Raw genomic sequence first — 24,154 nt, forward strand, 5'->3', positions numbered from 1 at the left:
GTAAGAGAACATTAACTGAAACTACTAAAAATCACACAATTGAAGAGTATAAAATTAATCAAATAAACTATAAAGCACACAGTTGAAGAGTATGGAGTTAATTAAACGAAGAGACTCTCAATCCATGACTATACATTCCCTAAAAAACCAACCAACCAACCAGAAAACAAAGGTTCAAATAGTTCCTGATCATTTGTTAAACTTAAATTTCATCTTTATGGTAGAGATTTTGCATGAATCAAAGAAAATGAGCGGCAACATGGTCAGTCTCACACGAGACCTCCACGAGTATTCCAGGTTAGCACGCTGCCACACTTTCATCTCCTCCACCCAGGCTGAAGCACCTTGTCTGAAAAGCGAGGCACCCAAATGAGTCATTGCACTTCAAATACATAAAACTGGAAGGAATCAAGGTCATAGTGCATATCGATGGTTGACTATACAAAGCCAGAGAACAGTTTGCTAAGGACAGGGGATCATCACGTTATAAATGAGAACTATGTATTTAATTAGTTTCTTGTGATTAAGTGTACTGAAACTTGGTCACTAAGAAATAAGATGATTACGTCAGAAACTAGACTGCGGGAATTAACATATTTACAATCCTTACCATCTCTATTAGGGGTGGTCAATGATCGGTTAGTTTTGGTGCCTCCCTTGCCATTAGCTTGCGCTGGCTTTTGTATCCGAGGTGACATTGAGCTCAATTTGCCATTGGTGGAAGCCGGCAGAGAATGACGGCGAACATATCCATAATCAGCTCCATCTTCATCAAATTTAGCAGATCCTTGAGCTCTAAGCTTTGCTTTTGCTGATTCAGTGGCAGCCATATAACTTGGTAGACTTGGGGTGTTCTGCGATATGTTTTCAGGATACTCTGGCTTTACTGGAAGGGATCTCCTTTTCTTTATTTTCTGATTTGACTTGCCACTCTGTTCTTCCTTGAAGCTTGATTCCTCATTCAAAGTTGAGGGACTCTCTATCTTCCCACCATTTTCTAATGAGTGAAGCTCAACCACAGGATGATCATCATGTGACACAGCTGCTGATTCATCCATTAATATTGTCTTTGAAGGAGCTTCAACAAAAGACAGTTCATCAACTACAACATCTGGATTGGTTGGGTTTTCACAAGGTATCATGTTTTTCTGCTCAGGAACATCAGGAGTAGCAGAAGATAACAAGGTTTTCATACTCTGCGGGGGCTGTGGCTTCTTGATTTCCATTTCTGATTTTTCAGATGCGGCAGCTACGGATGTAGATACCTTTCTCAAATTGAGTTTGACCCTCTCAAGTTCACTTTGGGGTTGTTCTTGCACAGGGTCTGTTTGATGACTTGTGACTTTGCTAGAGTTGCGTTTGGACTTGTCAATTTCAGTAGAAGCTAAAGCACCAGTGTCCCCATTAACTGTTGTTGAAACCTTTCTCACACTTCGTTTTGACTTTCCAGCTACGGTTTCAACAATTTGTGAGCCTCCCTGATTTCTCAGAGGCTTAACGTTCAAAGATTTTTTCGCCAACACAGGTGGTTCCCAAAAGTGACATAATGACCAACGTTCAAGCCAGTTCCAGGCTGAATTGGGTTCAACTTGACTGTAATGCAGACTCAAAGGCATAGCAGCCGGCAACATGACAAGAAGCTAAAAGTAAAGGAAGTCCGTAAATCAGGTCCACACTTCAAGAGAGTCCATTTTCGTTGTGTAAGTAAATGGCTTTATAATATTATGTCTCTCTCAACAATACAGAAAGAGCTTAAAATGTGCAATTTTCATGAAAAGCTTCAGTTTGACATGGAGCAAATAGATCATGAGAGAAATGACCTCCAAAATATTGTCGTGTGTTTCGTAAAGGCAACCCACCTGAGGGGAATGGTAGGAGGGTATCAATGTTTGACAATTCATTATGTTGTGAATAAGTAAATGTAAAGCCCTTTGAAAAGAATACAGTCTAAGACCTAAATAAATTAAAGGGTCTGGAGGTAATACTTTATGTAAATGCCTAGCAAACTAAATGAGCAAATCGAATCCAACAGGGTGTTAGGAGATCTCACTGATTTAGTAGCCTTGGATTGAAGAGAGAAAACCATGAAAAGAAAGTCAGACAAAAAGATTAGCCCAAACCTGCTGAATTCTTAGAAAAGACAGGAATTCTGGTTTCTTCTTCATTTTTACGAGTGAGTGATACAAAGAAGGATAACATTCATTCTCAAACTCGATCCTTATCAGTTCAGCTAACAATAGAAGCACACGCTTTATGGAAATAAAGCACAATAAATAAAATATTCTAAAAAGATAAAAATAAAATCAATTCGAAACACGAGATATCAAATATTGAAATCATCATCATTTTCATCTTCCAAATATCAAATATCAAAGACGAAGTGGGTGCAACACGATATCAGGTTTTCCTTTGCTTTATTTTTTAATAAATAGAGAAATCACGCTTTTAATAGACGATTTCTCCTTTATCAGATTTTTTTAAAACATAAAAGTTGTTTTTCTCTTAAGCACGCTCTTAATACGCAAAGCACGCAAAAGCGCGCGTTTTGGAGTGCACTGAAGTGCAAGCTGCACACTTCGCTACACTTTGCGCTTAAGCGCGCATTTTATGTGCTTTTGACAACCAAGAGAAGAATCTAAGGTAATGTTCTTTGGTTTACTCAAATAGCATCATCGAATGACCAATATATATGTTTTAGCACCTTGAGGTGTTGAGGAACATCAATACCTTTTGAATATATGTATTTGTTGTTTCTCCCGTGTCCACATGTTTAGAATCCTGATGAAGTACATAAGGATAGATATATATAAATACAGGCACCAAGAACCTTGAAAAATGTTACACAATATTACAAGTATATGTTACAAAAAGTGAGTTAATATATCATTCTACGCTGAAAAAAAAAGAAATTTACCAGAAGAATGTTAAAATAAATTTTGTATCAAGTGTTCAATGTGCTGACTCATAACTTCAGGTGACAATCTAAAACGATCGAGCAATCTCCCCCCCTAAACACTCAAAGCTTGGCGGAGAAGAGATGGAAGAAAAACCAGAGGCAAAAACTAAAGTGCCGACAAAAAGAAGACATTTCCATGTTCTGAGGGCCGAGAATTAAGAAAAAGCATATTTTGCATATAGAACCCCCGGTTCCTGGACCGATGAGGCCAGACTAATTTGGAGTCAAGTAGGCTCGAACCATTATTATAGGGAACTTCTCACATCGCCTATTTCTCCATTCACAAGACTTCAAACGAAGAAACTTAAATAAATTACGTTATACAGGTCAAAGTTACCTGACACTTTGCAAAACTAAACTTTTGAAAATTTTCAGGCCTGGTGTTGGAAAATCTAACTCTTTGGCCACGAGCCAGAGCCTGGATCTTAACAATTGCCCGCATGCAACGAAAAGTAGTAACTGCCTGTCTCCTGACCAAATGTCCTCTAATAAGAGCCTGCAGCCTTATGATACCTTTGAGAGCCCAAAATGCACGTCGAGCCTATGGTTGAAATACAATGGCAAGAAGCCAAGAAGTTGAAGTAATCAATTGCAGACCAGAAAAGAAAGAATCATATGCATGGCTCAGGCTGCTCATCTAAGTAGCAATATCCACATGCAATTTTAGAGAACTTTACCAAGTATCCTCGAAAGGCTGCTTGTGCTATTGTGGCAGCATGTTCTTGCCTCCTCATCTCAGCATCATCCACTGGAACCAGTGGATTACTTTGTGAATCCAAGCGTTGATTCCCAGAATATTGGGTGGCATCACAATGAGCACCAGGTGTATCCTTCGCAATTTCCATATCTTCTGTATTTCCATCAGTCAACTGGGAGGGCAAATCAGTAATGGCTGCAGATTTACCAGCCTGATTTTCCACAGGGGACTTTGCAGTAGCCTTTCATTAGGAGTCACGTTGTGACACCCACAGCAATATCAATCAGCATTATGAATTTATTTACCAAACGGAACCATTAATTTTACTGAAAAGGTAATCCTATAATGAATGGCTTCTTGATAGAGATGGCAAGTATGCAAAGGAAGCATGAAAACATAATGGAGACATAAATGACTAAGAAACATAAAAATATGTAAAAGGTGTGTAAAACATCCACAATATATTTCTTTATAAGTGGACTCAACATTCATACAACACTTGAGAAACTGTGGAAAACCCAGTAATTATCTTGAGAAGGTATAAGCAGTAATTCTTTGACGGAACCTCAAACATTGGGAAACCACGCAAAGGAACATCATTAGTAGAAAACAGAATGAAGAGCAAGCAAAAGATTCGTCAAAACACCAACGATAAAATATCAAAACACATTAAAAATGCAATAATAGCTTATTGAACAAGTATCTCACCTTGGATAAATTAGACTTCGAATTCTTCTTCCCGAAGAGCACAGTCTTGATCCATTTCCCCGGAGACTTGCCCATTGAAGAACACTGCTTAAAACAACAGTTGTTTAATATAATCCTGCAACATTATATTAAGTGAAAGCATCAGGAAACAATGTCGTTGAAACAATTTTTTTTTCCTTTGAAAAAGACGAGCAATAAAATCTGGATACAAACAAATCTTTCCCACCGAACAGCGCCAGATAAAATTCCTATTTCCTATAAAAAAAAAAAAAAAAGTTATGTTTTCTGATTTACAAGGTCAAAAACATTAGCCTCAAAGAACAAACGATTCAAGAGGAATATATGTTTTCCAAACACATAGCGGAAGATTCAAATCAAACACCAATGCTCATAAGGAATCACAAACATAAAACAAGAATCAAAAATTCCAAAAATACAAGTAAATAAAAGTGGGTTTCACAGCAATGCAGCTCAGATCTGCGATTTTGTATACCTGAAAAACCAAGGGTTTATCTTACATCAGAATCCTGACGAACCCAACAAACAACAGACAGGTATAAATGGAGGAAACCCACCACCAAAAAAAAAAACAGCTACGGAGTTAAACTTCAGGTTAAAGACTTGATTGATATGAAAGTTAACAACAAAATGAAGAAGAAAAAGTCTAAAAGTTAAAGATAAAAAGGCATCAAAAGCCCGCTATACCTGCAAAATTATTTCATACACTCATGGCAAGAAAATGGACCCCTCAGCACCTCATCACTCCACCAGCTTCTTCGCCATTTCTGGAGCCTATATTAATTCTCTCTCTGTAAATCTTGCGCCCGCTTATTCAAACATAAGTGGAAAGGGATACATACAGTAGAACAGAATTTGTGTATGTATACATCTCCACTTTGTGTATGTATGTATATTAATGGAGGAGAGCGAGTAGGTGTAGGTATACAGTCGCTTTTAGCAGAAATGGGTGAGTGGATCCGAGGCGCTGATTGGACTAGAGAGTATTTGAATTTTTTTGGGGATCGTGAACGACGTCGTTTACGAATTTTGCTCCAATTTCGTATTTGAATTTTTTTGGGGATCGTGATCGACGTCGTTTACGGATTTTGCTCCGATTTCCAATTATGTATATATATATATATATATTGGAATTGGATGCTTGTGCTTCAATATATTACTAGTCACTCAGCACACGCAACCACGTGTGAACAACCTCTTTTATAATTACCAAAGACTAACGGTTCTTAAATTAAAAAAATATATATAAAAGTGTTTGTTAAAATTAAAACACAAAATAAAAGTGTAATATTAGTATTTAGAAGAAAAAAATGGTGTCCAATTTTGTCTCTATTAGGCCCAATCTTAATTTTTATTAGTTATTCTACACACGCACCGCGTGTGTCTGTAATCTTTTTTATAGTCATATATGGACTAAAGTGACATTTGATTGAATTGTTGGATTTTTTTAAAAAAAGTGTTCGAAATTTTTTTAAAAAAAAAAAGTGTTTGAAATTTAAAAAAAAATAGACAAAAGTGTAATATTAGTATCACATAATGTCAAAGTTGGAAAAAAAAAATTGGTGTCATTTTTTGTCTGTATTAGTCTCAACCTTTATATATACTAGTACACCGACGCACGCGTTGCGTGCTTGTACGATACTTTTTTATAATTTATTTGGTTTATATTTAAATGAGGATCAAAATATATTTATAAGATATATTTAGTGATTATATTGTAATTTTGATATATAAATTAAAAAAATAAATAAAAAAAAGGAATAAAAAAGATCCAAGTAGGAATTGAACCTACAACCTTATGACTTAGAAACATAAACTTTATCCACTAAACTATATGTAACTTACATTAATTTTTTAACAATTTATTAATATATATAATTAGTAAAACAGACCATGACACCAAAAATTAGTTACTCTAAGTGCCTCAACCTTAATAGATAGTATAGATATAGATTATTATATATAGAGTGAGTAGTAATACTCTTAACATAAAAAGTAATATTTTTTCATTAATGACCCAAATAAGATATTTTTCTCATAAGTAAGTCCTGTGAGACCGTCTCACACAAGTTTTTGCCATATATATTATAGATTATAGATATATAGTAATTAGGTTACGAGTGGGTATGGGTGTACGAGTGGATTTACCATTTTCTAACACATAAAAATAAGTTATGAGTAGGTATGGGTGGACAAAGCGGATTTACACTATGCGGAATGGCTACAAGCTTGAAGTCGGGTTCTTTGATACGCCCGGCCATACCTCGACCACCCATACGAAATCTTGGTAGAAATTTTTATGGTCATTGTCAGTTCCTCCTAAGGTTCGGATTTTTTGGTGGCGAGCCTTGCACAACATTATTCCATCTCAGGCGAACCTGCTACGACATCATGTTTCTGTCACAGATCTATGTCAGTTGTGTGGTTATGGTCATGATTCAACTGAGTACGCTCTGTTTTGGTGTCCATTTTCAAAGAAGTGTTGGAAGGATACAATGTTTCTTCCATTTCTGAAACAGGTAAAAGACATGGATTTCTTGGATACCTTCATCCAAATGACAGCAGTGTTACGCAAGGAAGATATGGAGGTTTTTGCGATGCGCACCTGGGCTGTATGGCATGATAGATTGCGGCTTTTGCATGAGAAGGTGCCTGGATGTGCTCATTTGGATGTGGAGTGGAGCGCCTCCCTTTTGAAAGACTTCAAGGAAGCTCGGAATCCTTACTTACCGTACCTACTCCGAAGCCAATACCCCAGCTCGAACGCTGGACGAGACCATCGGTTAATACCTTGAAACTTGAGGTAGATGTGGCGGTTAATAATGACACTGGTGGTTATTCGATTGGGGGCATAGTGCGAGATCATGACGGTCAAATATTGCTTGCCTTCGGAAAACGAATCTCTAAGCCACAGTCGGTGGTTTTCGCTGAGCTCCTTTCAATAAGAGATGGGATGAGGCTGTTGCAGGAACGTGGGATAGAAGCCCATGTAATTATTACTGACTCTCTGTTGGCGGTTCAGCAGTCATGAACCCAGCAGAAGATTTTAGTTATTGTGGTGTACTGGCGTTGGATATTCGGAACTCATTGGATAGCAGCACTGATACAGATCTTAGACAAGTTGGCAGATCGACGAATCGATTGGCGCATTCACTTGCATTTTTTTCGGTTTCTTCCCCTGCACCTTTTGTTTGGGAAAATGGAGTTTTTTCGCTTTGGTTGGTGAATCTTGTAATAGACGATTTATTGCATTCTGAATAAATTTACAAACGTTACCATAAAAAAATTATCTTGGGTAATCATAATCATTTTTCGACACAATGTCATATCAACATTCTAGCAGAAATACAACTAAAATTGCAAAGAAAATTGAACAATGTATTATCTGATTTCTAACGATATTCATTTTGATATATTTAAAATGCATCATAATTATTAGTAAAATTGTTGAATTAGACGTAGAGTAAACTCGAAATTCAATTGAATTTAATACTTTTTAATATCAAATCAAGTATAATTTCAAATTTAACGATCCAAATACAAATAAATTATGAGTATATGAATGTTCGAGCTTTCGATTCATTTCTTGAATTTCCGATGACTATATTGAACCCGAAAGGTGCATTTCTTAGACACGACATTACTAAATAGACGCCTCTCGATTGAAAGACACATTTTCCTTCAAATTTTGAACAATTTATTGATTAGGGTGAGCATAAACTAAATAACACTGAACAAAGTATTTTGATTTTTATTTTTAAATTTGGTTTTATTTTTTAAACCAAGTGAACCTAACCATACCAAAAAATTTGGTTTGATTTTTATTTTTTAATAGTTTACTTCGGTTTGCTGTTTATCGATATAAAATCCACAGCCACTTTTGTTTTGTTTTGTACTTGTTTTAAAAAAAAAATATCCATAACCACTTTTTTTATATGTCAGCTTTTATTTAAATTTTTTTGTGAGATGGTCTCACGAAGCAAGAATTATATATACAATTATACCATACATAAAGAGTATATATAAAAACAACATGCATCATATCTAGCCCAAATATTATTATCTGCTATACTTGCAATATTTATTTTCATATGATGTAGTCAAATGTTAGCTTTTGGATTATCAACATATATATCAATTTCTATATAAATACGAAGCATTTGCGTGATGTAATGGTATTAAAATAGGAAAAACACTTGTCATCTGACTCATCTCTCACATAAGGTATATTTTAAGACAACCAAGTCCCGACGAGGGTTGGCTGCCATTTCCATTTATCTGACGAGGGTCCCTTTTGATTTATTTTCCAATGTATAATGATAAAAGTTTTTTTCTATCATTTTTTTTAAAAAAATCATTATATCGAGGCATGTTGATGTTATTTACAACTCAAGAATAATATCAACTCCTCAATTCAGAATAGAAGTGAGACAAAAACTTGTGTGAGATAGTCTCACGGATCGTACTTTGTGAGACAGATCTCTTATTTGGGTCATCTTTGAAAAATATTATTTTTTATGCTAAGAGTACAGTTTTTTATTGTGAATATAGGTAGGATTGACTCGTCTCACAAATAAAGATTCGTAAGGTGATCTCACAACAGACCTACTCTAGAAGTGAAACATTGTGATCTTGAAGAGCACATGATTCCAACAAAACCCCATGTGACTTTTGGTGGTTTGTTGTGTGTATTCACCGACAAAAGGAAACAACTGTACTTAGATATGATAATATGTTGTTTTCTATTTAATTATAAGATGCATACTTCCAATCTTTGTCAATGAAATATGAGTCGGAACAACTAAAATCAAAGGTCATTCTTCCAATACAAGAATTCGGCAAATCAATGTGGACATTTGAGTCGTGTAATTTGTATTCCTACCCAAACCCATTTTAAAATCGGGTATAAAATTAATATATTCAAAACCTGCATTACCCAACTTGAAACATCCCATGTTTTGTTGAAAAAAGCATCAATTGTACATTGAGTGATCTACACCCAATGGAATATAAAATCATCCAAGAATCCTATGGCCAAATTTTTGATTAAGAGAATTTTACAATGTAAATAATTCCCACCGAGAAATATATATATATATAACAAGGGATGAAACGTCAAACAAGTAAATTATGAGAATCTCTCCCACATGAAATTGACAGCCTAGTGCTAATGAGGATATTGTAGTTCAAGATATAGTTGATTATTGATAAACAAAAATAAGCTTATTATAACAAGAGGAGAGGGTCCAACATTCTATTGGCAATGACCCTTTGATGATGACAGCTAAATTAAGTTCTAATCGATAAAACTTTATTTTCAAACAGATTACAGTCGATTTCAAATGTAGTGAGTCAACCCTTAACTAGTTTGATTGTTGGGAACTAAACAAATCTGTAATAAAAAAATAAAAGAGAGGTACATTTACTCCAGCCAAACTAGTTAGGGAAAAAGGATTGTCACAAGATAAAATGTCAACAACGGAATATGACGATGACATTGGAATTTCTAACTCGGGGAACCAATCAGGGACAATGGGTAATGCACAGAGTTTTATTTAAATAAAATTAAAGGGGTAAAAAAACAACAAAAGTTTGATACATTTTCATACAATCTGGTACAAGATATCAATATGTACAAATACTATGCGACGACCGAACTCCAGAAACATATCAAGAAAAAGACTCTTCAGAGTCCCTGAAGATTAGCATGTAATAAAATAACAATGTTTTCTCAAACTATAGGAGTCACTTGCGTAGGAATGATAATAAAGCAAACGTTCACAGAAACAGAGATGATTCTACCAGGAGAAAGGACATTGGAATATGAAGCACCATTATCAGTAGCAATCTCCATTATGCGGACTTTAGGAGTGAACAATTAATCTGCCGTCCAGCTCTGCTCAACAATTTCCCGCACCTTCCTGTTATATTCACGCTTGTTTTCACTAAACAACCGTGCTGCTTCAGAATTTGCAGGTGAGTTTGGATTTGGATCGCACAACAGCGACTGTAAATGAGAGAAATAAGTAAATGATGATTGACTTGTCATGGCAGCAATCAGAAGGAAACGTGATCCCAACATACTATGTTACAACCAGAAACAGAAAATATTAATCAAACATAATCCTGATAATCATACGAAAATTTATTGGTCTTTGTTGCACAAAGACGACTTCTGAAGAGACTGGCATACTTCAAGTTTAGCATTTTTGGCAGCCTATAAACATTGTTAAATTTGAGAGGGCGGTGAAGGGCAAATAATATTTTTTGTTCAATTTTGAAGTGGAAAATGAACAAACTATCCAGCAGTTTCTAACAATTCTCAACCATGCATTTGGATTCAATATTAAAAAAATTCAAATCACAAGCCAGAGATTTTTGGTCTCTAAAAAATCAATATTTACAAGATTTCATTGCGCAAAGTACACAAACATTATACCTTCACATAGACGTGTTACATGCATCTGTAACACACAAAAATTGATATAATTACTGCTTAATATTTCAGTGCCAAATGCCGTACCTTAACTCCTGCTTGTACTCATCTCTAGCTGTTTTAGTTTTAGTTTTATTCTTCTCTGAGAAGTGAGAACTTAAATTATCATAATTGATATTCCATGCTATACATGCAGAGAAAAGACCTGGTTCAACATTTCATAGCCATACTCTACCTGGATAGATGTAAGAATAGCAGCTACATCATATATCGGACTCCACTGATTTTGCAAGATATCCAGGCATATACTTCCATCAGCATAAACTGAACAACAACAGAAATATAGTAAGAACGGGATGATTGTATCGAAATGTTTTTCCATTTAGTTAGAATATCTTGTCAATTAATGTCATTCAGTAATTGTCTCCTGGAGATACATCTAAAACCACATCATGTCCAATGGTTTCTTTAGAAAAAAATGTAAAAATGGTGGTCAAATCATTATACTAGCTAACGAGAAACAAAAATGTACTTAAAAAATTATGCATGTGCACATATCTTAATGAGATATGCATGATTCACTGTATTTATTTGTGATATTTATAGAATTACAGCCACAAAATACAGAATGGATAAAACTATGTGGGCCCCATCATATTACATGGAATGCACACAAAAAGTTGAACTCAAATTTGAATATTGAGCAACTTAACATGAAAATGGTTGAGGTGCCTCTTAAAAAAATCTATGCTTCCTAAATCCGGCTAGGCACAGAAGTTTCACGCTCGCTGGGACAAAGTTGATGGAAGCAGGACAATTTTTAGTACAACACTGATGGGGTAAAACAGCTATAAAATCCCTCCTCACAATTAATCAGACATCTTTAGAGGAATGAAAACTTAGAATGCAAGGAATACCTTGCCACCAAGATATGTGGTACTCCATACAAAACATAACAGAACCATGTCACAAATCATGTTTAGCACAGTAAAATATATTATTTATTCAATATAAGTAGAAAATAAAATAATTAAATAACTGCTGATAGATTCTTGAGATGTCATGATTGGACTGTACATAAAAGAAATGACATCATAGGATATAAATGCCACTTTAACCTAAGAATAAGTGCATACTGACCAATATGCTAACATAAAAGCATCAAGAACAACCATTTAATACACTGTACACATGCAGACTGCAGCAGTAACTTTTTGCAATGTTTATAAAGAGCAGATGATATTTCATCTTGTGCTATAACTGTGATTCATAAAGGTAAGATTCTTTCATAATCTTACATGTCTTAGTCCCAATCCAGTTGGGATCAACTAAATGGTATGATTATGTGTGTGTTTGTGTGTGTGTGTGTATATATATATATGTTTTATTTTACTGCACTGCTTCCGTGGTTGGCGTTGGCTTTGTGAAACTTTTAAAAGAAAGTAGTCAAGAAAAGAGCATAATGCCAAGATTATGAAATCAATAAACTGACCATCAAGTAACTTACTGTTTGGATGGAACATCCTAGATACAAATCGCACTGTTGGGGGCTTATTTGGGTAGTCCTCTGTAAATTGAAGCGTCAGCTTAAACGTGCCTAGCAGCAAACAAAATATAATATTAGAAAGAACGAATGATCGAGAGAACCATATTCAATGTCAATAAGTTCATACATCAAGTATTTGTATTTTATATTTCTCATGCAATAACACATTTGATATGAATAACTTGTGAAAAAAATAAATTATGATACAGCAATTATTTAGAGTAAACATAAATTCATAAATTTAGTACATCAGTAACACGTAATTTCAAATTTAAGGTGATGTAAAACCATTTGGAATGAGCATAGCAATCCATGAAACTAGGTAATTTTGGCAAAGCGAAGATAACATCGATTCAAAACCCAAAACCAAAAGCTATATGACCTAGACCTATTTCCCATTCAGCAATAAATAAGAAATTTTACCACATCTAAGTTGTAACTATAAACTGCTACAAGAAACGTTCATAATAGTTCATCTATCATTAACCAAACCAAACAGAAGCTTGATTTTGAGGAAGAACATTCCCACCTCCATCCCAAGGAGTGTCATCGGGCCTGTGATTCCAAATAGACAACTCAAATTATTTAGCAAATCTCTAAATAAATAACCAGCAAACAGGAACAGACAGTCCAATAAAAAAAATACCCGAATATAACAGCATTCCAGAGCATAATATTGTTATCATAAGGCGCGCCACTGATGCCAGCAGGAGGGTCCTGCTGGAGTCGCTTGAAATCCCTCATCAGACGCTTCCTTGATGGCGTCGACATCCTCACCGCCTACAATCACCACCACGTAAATCCAATACACCTAAATTACACTAATAACGAGCTCCAATCAACAAAATCGAGCACGAGACAACAGATTAGGTCTAAATCATTAAAATTCAATAGTAAATCTTCAGTTTCCCAGCACCAAAGTTACATTATACATTACCTAATCACAAAATCAATCATCGACACATCCAAAACCCTAGATCCGCATGCATAATCATAATAAATCACGCCACATACAAACAAGTCGAAATCAACAAACTAGAGTTGGTGAAAACACACAGAATCGCTTCAAATTTTGATCAGAAAGAGAAAGTAATACCTGAAAATGAGGGCGGCTAAAGATTTTTCCAGCGTATTCCTCTTTCTATTATTATTGATTACACAAACACACACATATATATATATATATATATATATATTATTATAATATAATTGCAACTTACGGACGCGCTGGTGGAAGTCCCACACCAAAAAATAGACGTATATAGAAAATGTAGTATTAATGTATTATGGTGAAATTGAAGCCTATGACTTCGCGTCGTACACAAGCTGCCGGAGCATATTATTCTCTGGGATGTTAATGAGTTCGAGTTTTACCCAGACTCGTAATGAACAAGTCTCATCTGGGACGGGTTTGGACATACTAAATAGGTCATGGGACGGGTCTCGTGTCCAATTTTTCAGATCCGTCTGGGTTTGAGACGGGTCATGAGTCCTGTAATATCTGCCTCATACACGCCCCATATATGTAGATATAAATTGATGTTCTCGCGAAGATGGTTGTGAGATGATGTGGAAGGTAAATAAATCATAGTTTATTTTGTTATTGTACTTTCATTTTAATTTTTTGACTGTACTTTCTCTCTTTAAATTACATTTTTCTTTCTCACTTTTATTTTGTAGGTAATTCTTCAAGTAATTTACCAACTTGCCCCACCATTCTTGATGAAGAGGAAGACGATCCTGAAGAATGTGTCTGAAAGATTGCTTACTCTCTGATATTACATTGATCTGTTTAAGTTCTATTATGAGTTATTTTTGGGGATGTCGAGTTGAAGAGATGATAACTCTTTTTTTATATGTAATACATTATGTCGTGAAAATACTTTGTTTGACCGTCGAAGACATAAATTTGTTTTTTATTGTGTTGTATTTATAGGCTTGTTTGTTTCATAATTCAGTCATGTGATAACAAGATTACTGTTTTCATTTAAAAAAATTCGGGTCTCACGAGTCTACCCGGCCTCATTTTGTAGTCGGGGTGGGGTGGGTCCGAATAATATTTAACCGGAGTGGGACGGATAATGTGTCAAAATTTTCTTCACGGGACGGGTATTGGGTTTACCCGTACCCGCTCCATACACATCTCATTAACATATTTAATTATTCTTGTGCTCAATTGTGATGGTTCAATTTTAATTTGGTTATGTCGAATATATGTTTCTACGTAAATTTCAAATGTTCGAAAAATAATATTTTACGTTAGATTTTTATTTTTATGTTAGCAAGAAGACGAACTCTATAATTTTTTTCCGGAGTTAAATCGATTGAATATACATTATTGAGAATTTATATTGAAATTAAGATTTTTTTGGGGTTATGTATAAAATTATTTATAATTAGTTAACATAATTCATTTGAGCAGGGCTATTTTTGCTTGCATTCTTTGTCCTTCTTCTCTAACTAATATGAAATGTTTTGCTTCCATGTATGTTATATATTGGCGGTTTTGTAAATGTAGTGTGTATATATAAAATTGGTTTTCATAGATAACAATTTTGAAGATTGTACTAGTTTTTTAAGCGTAAGTTTCGTATACAACAGTCTCGTATATCTATGTCCAATGAGTTTATATGTCCATAAATGAAAAATAATATTTTTGACATAACAAAAATATTTTTGTTCAAACTAAAACAAAATATTTTTGACATAAAAATAAATTTGATTATGTAGGAATTGGTTGAAACAAACGTGGAGTATTTAGGAATTGGTTTTGAGAGATGTTCAAGTTGATGTAATATATGAACGTTTAATCAAGAGTCAAGAGTTTGATTCTCCATATCAATATATTATCGGACAAATTTATCATACAAAGTTTGCTCAGTATAGTTATCTGACTAACATGATTTGTAAGCTATTATCGAAGAATAACAGTAACAAGTTCTCATGTCATCTAATGACCTCAAGCTTTATAATATAATACCAATAATATAGAAGAATAGATAACATATATAGTACATATATGAAACATAGATTGATGTAGTTTTCGAATAAGATTTGAACTATATCTAGAAAAACATGAAAACATTACTGTTTAATCATGTAAAAACCTTTTAAAAATCTTTCTTTTTATTTTTATTTATAGACAAAATCCAGAGAAATGCATTAATAAAACATTAACAACTCGTTTTAAATTTAACTTATCTTACAATACTCATTTTCTATTGCTCATAATCTCATGTCTTTCCTCCTCCAACTATCTCCATATATTTATATAATTTTTCAATAAAGTTTGAATTTGAATATTAATTTTTTCACATGAATATTTTGTAGGTATTGCTATTACATTTATGTATTATATTAAAAAAGACAAAAACTTGTGTGAGACGGTCTCACTGGTCGTATTTGTGAGACAGATATCTTATTTGGGTCATCCATTAATAAATATTACTTTTTATGCTAAGAATATTATTTTTTGTTGTGAATATGAGTAGGGTTGACCCGTCTCATAGATTAAGATCCGTGAGACGGTCTCACATGAGATCCACTCATTAAACAAATGCATCACAAATGCATGACGATTAGTATATATTATACATGTACGTATTGTGTGTTTATAACATCATTTTTTTTATAGATAATATTTTTTGAGGTTAAATGGGATAATCTGTATTGTTCTAAAGATTTTATCTTGGTTTGTTGCTGTGTCTTGGATATAATACAGAGATTTGGGATGTTAGACGACTTGATGATTATGTCAAGACACCAGTTGTCTCTATCACCCATCATACTTTATAATTGTATATTTGTATAAGAATTCTGATCATATTTCTCTCCACATATTTTACCCAATATTTTTCAAATATATGGAACGAGGTTTGAGTGGTATTCACAAAACCATAATTAGACATATAATCTATTATTTCGCTTTGTATAACTATTCAAAACAATATTAAAAGATGCCATCCATTCTTTCTTTCTTATCTCACAATATGCGAAACTTTGGAGTGCATTTAAACATGGGCAGCCCTTAGGGCTCCACTTTGAGTAATCGATTTTTTCCAAAAAAAAATTATTATTTATTATGAAGAAAAAAAAATGCACACACCAAAACACAACTCAGAACTCACGCTAAATTCCGTCGTCCAAATCCATCACCCGATCTCCCCTCGTCGCCTCGTTTCAACACCATTCGACATCGACCATCACTCTTCATCGTCCCTCTATGATGTTGACGTTCTTTGGGTGAACTAAAATTTGACTTGAAAGTTTTTTCAAGAAATCCATATGTTTTGCTTCTCCCACGACCTAATTTTTCTCAAGTCCTCCCTACTAGTATAATTTCTCATTTTCCATGTTACGTTGCATTTGTTTTTTGTAAAATTTTTACATAAACCATGCTCATGCTCGATATATCAATCTATAACTGCAGGAATATTTGATGCACAAAATTATTAGCCATCCATAATCAATAGCAATAGAACATTATTTCCTCCTACCCCGCATATTTGATCAATTATACAGACTTATTAATGAAGTTGAACAATAGAACAGACCGCAACTCTGGTAAACCCGCACATAACAAGCGCACACAAAAATAAAACAGAAAATGTACACAAAGAAAACAAAGGCAGCACAAGTTTGATAAACCGGTGATCGAGACATTACTAAAATATAAACACGACGCTGTCGTGCACTCTGGACTTCTGGTTTTGTGCAACACATTCAGATATCCACATCAAGTTCCTGATCTCTTGCTCTTTCAGTCTCACGTACGCGAAAAATACACCATAATGGAACTGCAACATTACATATAGTCAAATTTTGGATCAGATGTGGAGAAAAATGCAGTAAATGCCACTATCATTACGTTCAAAAACAGAGACCAATAAATGGAAATCACAATTCAGGTAACCAGATTGTTAGAAACAAACCTGCTGCTCGAATGATAAGCAGAGTCGTTTTACTTCCTCTTCGTAAAAGGCCTTGTCAAGCATCTGGCTCTCTCCATAGGATAACTTTGCGAATATGGATTGATAAGGAGGATACTTTTCCATGGCGGAGCGAACCTAGAAAGTTGAACAAAATAACCCTTAGCTACATGAAAGGATTGTTGTGATATCATGTCATAGAAAAAGTAAAGGAGGAACCAAAGTTTGAATACACAGATTGCACTCAGAACAGCAGAAACTAAATCCACATCAACTGAAACAATCGCATGTCCCAGTAAAAAAAGTGTAGTTTCCAATCATCTCCCTATTCACTTGATTATAATTATGTAACACAGTAAACCAGATTACTAGAAAAAGATAACTATGCAAAAGCCTTCCACAAGAATATTAGTGGGTCGCCAACTAATGACAAAAGAAGCAACCCTTTAGTTACCCCTAAATCCCCATTCCCAGCCGAGGACAAAAAATATATTTAGTAAAATAACTACCAGTGCTATGGTCCCAAGTTATGGGTCTCGAAATGGGGGGATTTATGGACTGATCATTGAGATTTACGATGTTTTAAAATTGAGACTCGATAGACAACCTCTTGATCTCTTGGTACTGAGGCTGAAAGAGAACCTCGGATCTCTAAATAATTATTTTTTTAGGAAACTTTCTGCTTATTATTATTATTCCATACACTCCAATATATATATACAAGAGATTAGACTGGAATTTCCCTTGTCTAATCTTGATTTTGGATTATTAATGGGTGGATCTTTGATAGATCACACACCCGAATGCGACAACCACTCCTTAAAAAGGAAAAGGAAAAAAAAATCTATAGCAACTCCTCATTTGTGCTTACTTGCACATTCAACTGTTGATTTGCATATGTCAGAATATATTACCTCCGAGACCATGCAAGTGGATTTGTCTTGCATGAAATTCGACAAGAGCAACAAAATTTAGGGAAACTATACTTGTGAACTATAAGAAAATATATGCTGAAACTGTTAATCACCTGATCAATGTCTTCACATACAGCAAGTTCCTCATGACCATAAGGGTATCTATCCAACAACGATGTAATTATCAGTGGCAGGAAAATAAGCTCAAATAAAACATTTCCAATATGAGATGTAGTAAGAAAAGTGAAAGCCCTTACAGCAAGCCAAAATTAGAATACAACTTCCTACGATCATCACGGGTAAGTTCAGTGCCAATGCTGAAAATGGAAAAAGTAAGACGGGTATCGTAAGAAACCGGTCCTATCAAACATTGTATACCAGAGAATTTCAAAATAACAGACTGCATGAGCACCTGTTTATTGTGATATTGACTGCTCTTCTATCAGCCTCAAATGCCAGGAGGTCAGACATAATTTCTGAAGTGGCACCGCCAAGTTTCTATTTGCAGTTTCTTAAATCAGGATAGAACACTAAGACAGAATAATTCAATTCCTAGAAGTAAAAGGAAATGAGACTATCACATTACCAGACAAAATCTGTTGAAATCCTCAAGGTATGCCTTGTAAAGTGTATTCCTCATAATTTCAATATTCATGTCATCCAAATCCTGTAAGATTATCAAAATTCAAAATAAGGGAAAACATACACAAATATTGAAAACTACCATATTATAGCACCAATTTTCAATTGGTGTATACAATAAACAACCAATTGTAGACATATACTTAGACAAAGGTAATCCTACCTACTCAGAGTACACTTTTAAACTCCTATTTCCAGTAATAACAGTTCTTGGAAACTTTAGTCTAACATGCTCAAATTATAGGGTTATCGAGTCATTCAGCTAATTAGCTAGCATATCTTCAAGTTGATAGCACAAGGAAAGTATAGGTACGCGAAAAGAAATTGAGTAGCATAACTTAGATGATTCTCATGCCAACAGATAAGGGAAAATAAATAGCTAAACAGACAGGACAATTCTCAAACATATTAAATCAACATAAAGAACAATACAAAATCAGTACCTCTGAAGTAATGCATTCGGAGAAGTAAGGTGCCAGGGGTGTGTCAACGAGCACCAATCTGTAAAGCTCCCTCATATTCTGAGCAACCGCCAGGGTAGCGATGCTGAGGAAATTGAATGGAAAATTCTTTACGAGACATCAGTTTATTACTTTATTTACAATCTCAAGTGTCCAAATAAAATACTTACCTGTCAAACATTCCCAAAGGATGGCATTTCTCCAACAATTCATGAACATCCCTCTCGTGCAAAGTTCCAGTGACAATTAGGACAACATTGTCAATCATGTGACCGTATCTATAGTATAAACAAGGTCCCAGGTCAATAATCAGAATTAAATGAGAATAAGAAAAAGTAACTAGTTCAAAATTCTCTACAATAAATGCGAACATGAACTCCATCAGTAAAAAAAGAAAAAAGATATCAAGATTAACAAGCAGACTATCTCCTGTGCGCAGCCCAAGCTACAGAGTAGTAAGGACAATACTGCTGCAAATTTTTTTAGTTTAAAGATTCAAAAGGACCATAACTATAAGAACAGAAAGAGACACGTCACATTAAAAAATGCTCACATATGCAGAAAGTAGTTAGGAATTTATTTTTTTGAAGAATAATTAGGGATTTTTATTTAGTTGTTACCTGTTTTGCATGGTAGATAGTCTCATAATTAGCTGAATTGATTACAAAAACTGTAATTTTAGTTCTCTATAATTGTTGTACTCCCACCTAAAAAAACAAGGCAGAGCGTTTATTTTTCTTCTCAAAATTTACATGGTACTAGAGCCTCATGCTCTTAAGCCTTTTTTCATGACAATAACAGCGATGACTGGTTCCACATGAAATTAGGACTTGATGGAATAGAAAAACTAGGGTATCTCACTGGCAAATTGACCAAACCTGCAATCAACTGAACCATCACTAAGAAAATAATGATCTGAAAATTCCATAATCACCGCGAGGCTCATCAATTCTTTCGATGCCACTGTTAAGACTGGAACTTGGACCTAACTCCCCAAAAACTAGCTCAGGGGGAAGATTGTCCAAGACCACATATACAACTCTCATGTATTTTATCCAACCGATGTGGGACAACTAACATATCCCCTCACGCCCAGGAATGAACATCTGGAGTGTGAAGTTTACAAATGACCCAATTATGGGCAGAACGAATGACCTAATTATAGGCAGTCCAACACATAACGGTGGAACCCGGGCACTGATACCACGTTAAAATTGGAACTTGGATCTAACTCAACCCTAAAAGCTAGCTCAAGGAGGGAGGATTGTCCAACACCATATATATAACTCCCAGGTATTTTATCCAACAGATGTGGAACAACTAACAGCTACCTCATCTCTTTTTATCCACATTCAAGGATGTTAGGAGGCAGTTCAAGAGTGCTATTCTAATTTGGAGAGTTCATACCAAATCTTTCAAATGAAGATTACTGCATTGTAGAACAAGATGGTGACTCTATTGTAGGAACTGGATCCTCCATAAGGGGGGAGAAAATGATCGGGTTCAGAAGCTTCATGCAGAATTCAATTGTGATCTTGATGATGTTAGGGGATATAATTTGGGCCAAAAACCAATGCCATCCATAAGTTCTGTTTTCTCTGAAATGTGACGTGAGGAGCCTCGGTCAAATTATGCTGCATACCCACAAAGGAATACAACTCAAACACCGAATTCTTGCATTGCCTTAAATTCATGCATCCACCGGAAAAACACTCTTCTTCAGCCTACACAATCAGTAGGATCTACTTCATTTCAGATTCTTGATTTCACACATCTAAGATCTGATTCTAATAAGTCTATCGATTCAATCCTAATATTCCTATTGGAGTCCAAAACGATGTTCAATCATGTATCAACCACCTGTTGCAACTATATGTCATATAAAAACCTCTAACCCTACTTTAGTGTTTTTACCTCGAAACTAGATCACCGCTCCTGAGAAAAGAAGACATGATAGGCGGTGGATATGGCTAGTGGTACGACATTTAAAAATATCTGTTTAAGAATTAAGACTAAATACAAGTCAGATGGATCCCTACAAAAATATAGAGCTAAGTTGGTGACATTGGTCACCAAAGAATGCACTCAAACCTATTGCATTGACTACCTAGAGACATTTGCGTTTGTACAAAAATTAATGATTGTAAGAGTTATTTTTTCACTTGCAGCAAAGTTTGAAGGGCCTACACAACAAAAAGAGATTTTGAGGAAAAAGTTTACGTTGATGATATGATTCCACAGCGAACATACCTGAAATGTACTGATTAAAATAGTATCTCTCATCAGAATTTGATATCAAGAAGTAGTGTTGAAGGCTTGAAGCTGAATATTGATCAATGACTCATAGAATATGTGAAATGTTGTGGTTAAAAAGGCTATTGGAGGAGCTGAGAATAACAAGTCACATGCGAATGAAGATGTTTTGCAACAACAAGGTTGTCATTAGCATTGTTCAAAGCCCAACACAACATGATCATACAAAATATGTTGGGATTGATAGACATTTCATAAAAGAAATTACTGATGGATTTATTTGTATACCACTTATCCAACCACACAACTGCTGACATCCTCACCACAAGATTATATAGGCAAACTTTGCGCACCTAGTAAAAAAGTTGGGCATGAATGATATCTATGCGACAAATTGAACTGAGTCATCAGATACATAGAAGATATTTGGGATCTTATTTTATTTTTTGAAGATTAGTGTTTTAGATTTTGTATTCAGGCGATGACATTTTTGTGCAGTAGATAATTTCATACTTAGTTAAATATGTAACTGTTTATCCTCTGATATTATTGTACTCACACCTAAGAAAATAATATAGAACAATTGCATTTTCTTCTCAAAGCTTAATCGAGAACTTCAACCAAGAACTCAGAACCAATATTTCACACTTGTCATAAGTATTAATTGTAGTCAGCACAACATGAAGATAACATACTCACCAATGGTAAACATGGGTATTTGAATTTAGTTTGGGAAATTATAAGTGTTTCTAACCGGATAATATGATAGCAATCTCAATTATTTTACACCATTCAAATTTAAGTAACTCTTTGTCTAAGTGGGCCTAGAAAATAATGCTACTATGCTACTTGCAACATAAAAATAGATGCTCTCCCCAAGCATACTAGAGAGTTTCAACTAACAAGTATGAAAGAATCTATGAGTATCAAGAAAAACTAGATTGACTTATACCATAAGTATATGTGTTTTGCAATGAATAATATGACCTTGTTCTCTATTAAATACCTATGGAAAATATATGCATGATGGACATGCGCAAGTTCTATAGATAATTGAATGTAAAAAAACCAATGGACAGTGCATGATTCAAATCTACATACGTGATATACTCCAAGAAAGTTGACAGAGGCTCCGTGGCTTGGCACATCATGTGCTTATACTCATCAACCAGTTTCAGAGTGCATTTTTCCACGATTGTTGTCGTATGTAGCGGAGAGGGCTCTACAATTCAATAATAAACAGCAAAATTTACCATGCCTGCAACTAAAAGAACCATTGAATGATGACCCTAGTATTGATTCATCGAGAAACCAACACATATCCACTTCGTAAAGCATCTAATTATAGTCAGAATTTGACCCCAAAAAAGTCAGAATTAGACTTTGCCTAGCATTCGAAATTCAGTATTTCGGTCTAATTTCCGAAAATTTTAAAATGAAGTTGATCAAAGAGATTATCCCTAATACGAACGCATGCATCGTTGATCCATTGACAGCACACAAATTTCCAACAGCTCAGAAGAAAAAATGTAATCCTCAAGTTCCAAACCAGTAATCGATATGCTTAGTTACACAAACTGACCGTTTTGGAGGTAGGGTCCATACTCTGTGGCCGAGAGGTGCATCTTAATGTCGTCCAGAGTTTCGCACTGGCACAAATTGTTGTAATCTGCCGCCGTGAGCAGCCCTGCACGGTAGCCTCGCACGATCGCTTCCAAGTAACCGCCATGGATGTTGAAGGTCAGCGCTTCGAATCCGTACATTTTGCCACAGATCTGAAGCGAGTTGCAGGATCGGAGAGGTTGAGTTGTTTTGTGTGGAGACTGCGAATCGGAGAAAGTGAAGAGAACCAGAATTTGATAATATCTGTAATCTGATTCCGGTCCGATGATTCGAATATCTCGAACCGAAACCAAATGGAAATACCCAACTGAATATTTTTCTTTAAAAACAACTAAATTAAATATCATGTTTCGGATCAAATTATATGTGAGACGATCTCACGAATAATTTTTTTATTTATAAAAAAAATACTATTTTTTATGTCAAAAATATTATTTTTATATAAAAAATATTACTTTTTATTGTACATATGAACATAATTGATCTTGTATCACAAATAAAAATATGTTAATCCGTCGGAATTGAGGCCTACTCTTTATAATTGAAACCTACTCTTATAGTTCAGATTGATTTCATCGGAACGACAATTACATAAATATATATAATTTAAGGAGTATGACGGTCTCACGAGATGGGTCAAATCTACTGATATTCACAATAAAGTAATATTTTAGTATAAAAATTACCTGTAAGACCGTCTCACATAAGTTTGCCTAGTTTAAGTATATAAGGTTTCTTCTATATTATTTAACAAATTTTACATTCTTCTTCTTTGTTTATATGTAGATAATTTAGGAATTTTATCAATTTTTCCTACTATGATTCACGAAAAATAAGAATTCTATGAAGAATCCTCTAATAAGATTGTTAATTAATTAGTTTTGATGATAACAAATAATAATTCATTATATTAACACAAACTACTACTATTTGTCTATTCAAGTACTCGATCTGCCAAAGACATAGTAACAT

General features: G+C 34.6%; 3 protein-coding genes and 1 long non-coding RNA gene across 7 annotated transcripts; all 4 read right to left on the bottom strand.

Annotated features, from left to right (window-relative positions):
- Nucleotides 1-28: 28 nt before the first annotated feature.
- LOC140841516 (protein IQ-DOMAIN 31-like) lies at nt 29-5,359 on the bottom strand. 4 transcript variants are annotated; one of them, XM_073209006.1, is made up of 8 exons: nt 5,067-5,355; nt 4,855-4,888; nt 4,362-4,476; nt 3,634-3,894; nt 3,294-3,497; nt 2,728-2,778; nt 611-1,640; nt 29-349 (listed from the first exon to the last, which is right to left on the bottom strand). In XM_073209006.1, exons 3-8 carry the CDS (start codon nt 4,434-4,436, stop codon nt 318-320), a joined length of 1,653 nt encoding a protein of 550 aa, XP_073065107.1. In that variant the 5' UTR covers nt 4,437-4,476; nt 4,855-4,888; nt 5,067-5,355; the 3' UTR covers nt 29-317. The 4 variants fall into 4 exon arrangements, with proteins under 4 accessions (XP_073065107.1, XP_073065108.1, XP_073065106.1 ...); XM_073209007.1 differs by lacking the exon at nt 4,855-4,888 and having other exon boundaries at nt 4,362-4,445; XM_073209005.1 differs by lacking the exon at nt 4,855-4,888 and having other exon boundaries at nt 5,067-5,354.
- A 4,594-nt stretch (nt 5,360-9,953) lies between these two features.
- On the bottom strand, nt 9,954-13,622 carry LOC140841519 (ubiquitin-conjugating enzyme E2 2). Its single transcript, XM_073209012.1, has 6 exons — nt 13,458-13,622; nt 13,008-13,141; nt 12,891-12,916; nt 12,323-12,412; nt 11,051-11,139; nt 9,954-10,386 (listed from the first exon to the last, which is right to left on the bottom strand). Exons 2-6 carry the CDS (start codon nt 13,130-13,132, stop codon nt 10,258-10,260), a joined length of 459 nt encoding a protein of 152 aa, XP_073065113.1. The 5' UTR covers nt 13,133-13,141; nt 13,458-13,622; the 3' UTR covers nt 9,954-10,257.
- Nucleotides 13,623-16,809: 3,187 nt separating this feature from the next.
- On the bottom strand, nt 16,810-23,469 carry LOC140841520 (V-type proton ATPase subunit d2-like). Its single transcript, XM_073209013.1, has 10 exons — nt 23,142-23,469; nt 22,661-22,781; nt 19,477-19,584; nt 19,289-19,391; nt 18,790-18,870; nt 18,616-18,701; nt 18,461-18,520; nt 18,317-18,365; nt 17,293-17,427; nt 16,810-17,157 (listed from the first exon to the last, which is right to left on the bottom strand). Exons 1-10 carry the CDS (start codon nt 23,320-23,322, stop codon nt 17,026-17,028), a joined length of 1,056 nt encoding a protein of 351 aa, XP_073065114.1. The 5' UTR covers nt 23,323-23,469; the 3' UTR covers nt 16,810-17,025.
- LOC140841521 (uncharacterized) lies at nt 20,101-20,774 on the bottom strand. The gene is made up of 2 exons (XR_012120215.1): nt 20,625-20,774; nt 20,101-20,257 (listed from the first exon to the last, which is right to left on the bottom strand). It is a non-coding gene; the product is annotated as an uncharacterized lncRNA (long non-coding RNA).
- Nucleotides 23,470-24,154: the final 685 nt, after the last annotated feature.

Source organism: Primulina eburnea, chromosome 9, assembly GCF_022965805.1.
Source record: "Primulina eburnea isolate SZY01 chromosome 9, ASM2296580v1, whole genome shotgun sequence".
NCBI classification, from domain to species: Eukaryota; Viridiplantae; Streptophyta; class Magnoliopsida; order Lamiales; family Gesneriaceae; genus Primulina; species Primulina eburnea.

What these genes read in the sequence shown, in the direction of transcription:
- LOC140841520 (XM_073209013.1), bottom strand. Translation starts at nt 23,322, where the DNA reads ATGTACGGATTCGAAGCGCTGACCTTCAACATCCATGGCGGTTACTTG. An exon ending in ACTTTCTTGGAGTATATCAC is followed by an intron (nt 19,585 to 22,660) that starts GTATGTAGATTT and finishes TTTATACTATAG; the next exon opens with ATACGGTCACATGATTGACA. An exon ending in TATTCTAATTTTGGCTTGCT is followed by an intron (nt 18,366 to 18,460) that starts GTAAGGGCTTTC and finishes GTTGTTGGATAG; the next exon opens with ATACCCTTATGGTCATGAGG.
- LOC140841519 (XM_073209012.1), bottom strand. Translation starts at nt 13,132, where the DNA reads ATGTCGACGCCATCAAGGAAGCGTCTGATGAGGGATTTCAAGCGACTC. An exon ending in TGACACTCCTTGGGATGGAG is followed by an intron (nt 12,413 to 12,890) that starts GTGGGAATGTTC and finishes GTTTGCTGCTAG; the next exon opens with GCACGTTTAAGCTGACGCTT. An exon ending in CTATTCTTACATCTATCCAG is followed by an intron (nt 10,387 to 11,050) that starts GTAGAGTATGGC and finishes TCTCATTTACAG; the next exon opens with TCGCTGTTGTGCGATCCAAA.
- LOC140841516 (XM_073209007.1), bottom strand. Translation starts at nt 4,436, where the DNA reads ATGGGCAAGTCTCCGGGGAAATGGATCAAGACTGTGCTCTTCGGGAAG. An exon ending in CAGCCTTTCGAGGATACTTG is followed by an intron (nt 3,498 to 3,633) that starts GTAAAGTTCTCT and finishes TTTCAACCATAG; the next exon opens with GCTCGACGTGCATTTTGGGC. An exon ending in TTAGTTTTGCAAAGTGTCAG is followed by an intron (nt 2,779 to 3,293) that starts GTAACTTTGACC and finishes GTACTTCATCAG; the next exon opens with GATTCTAAACATGTGGACAC.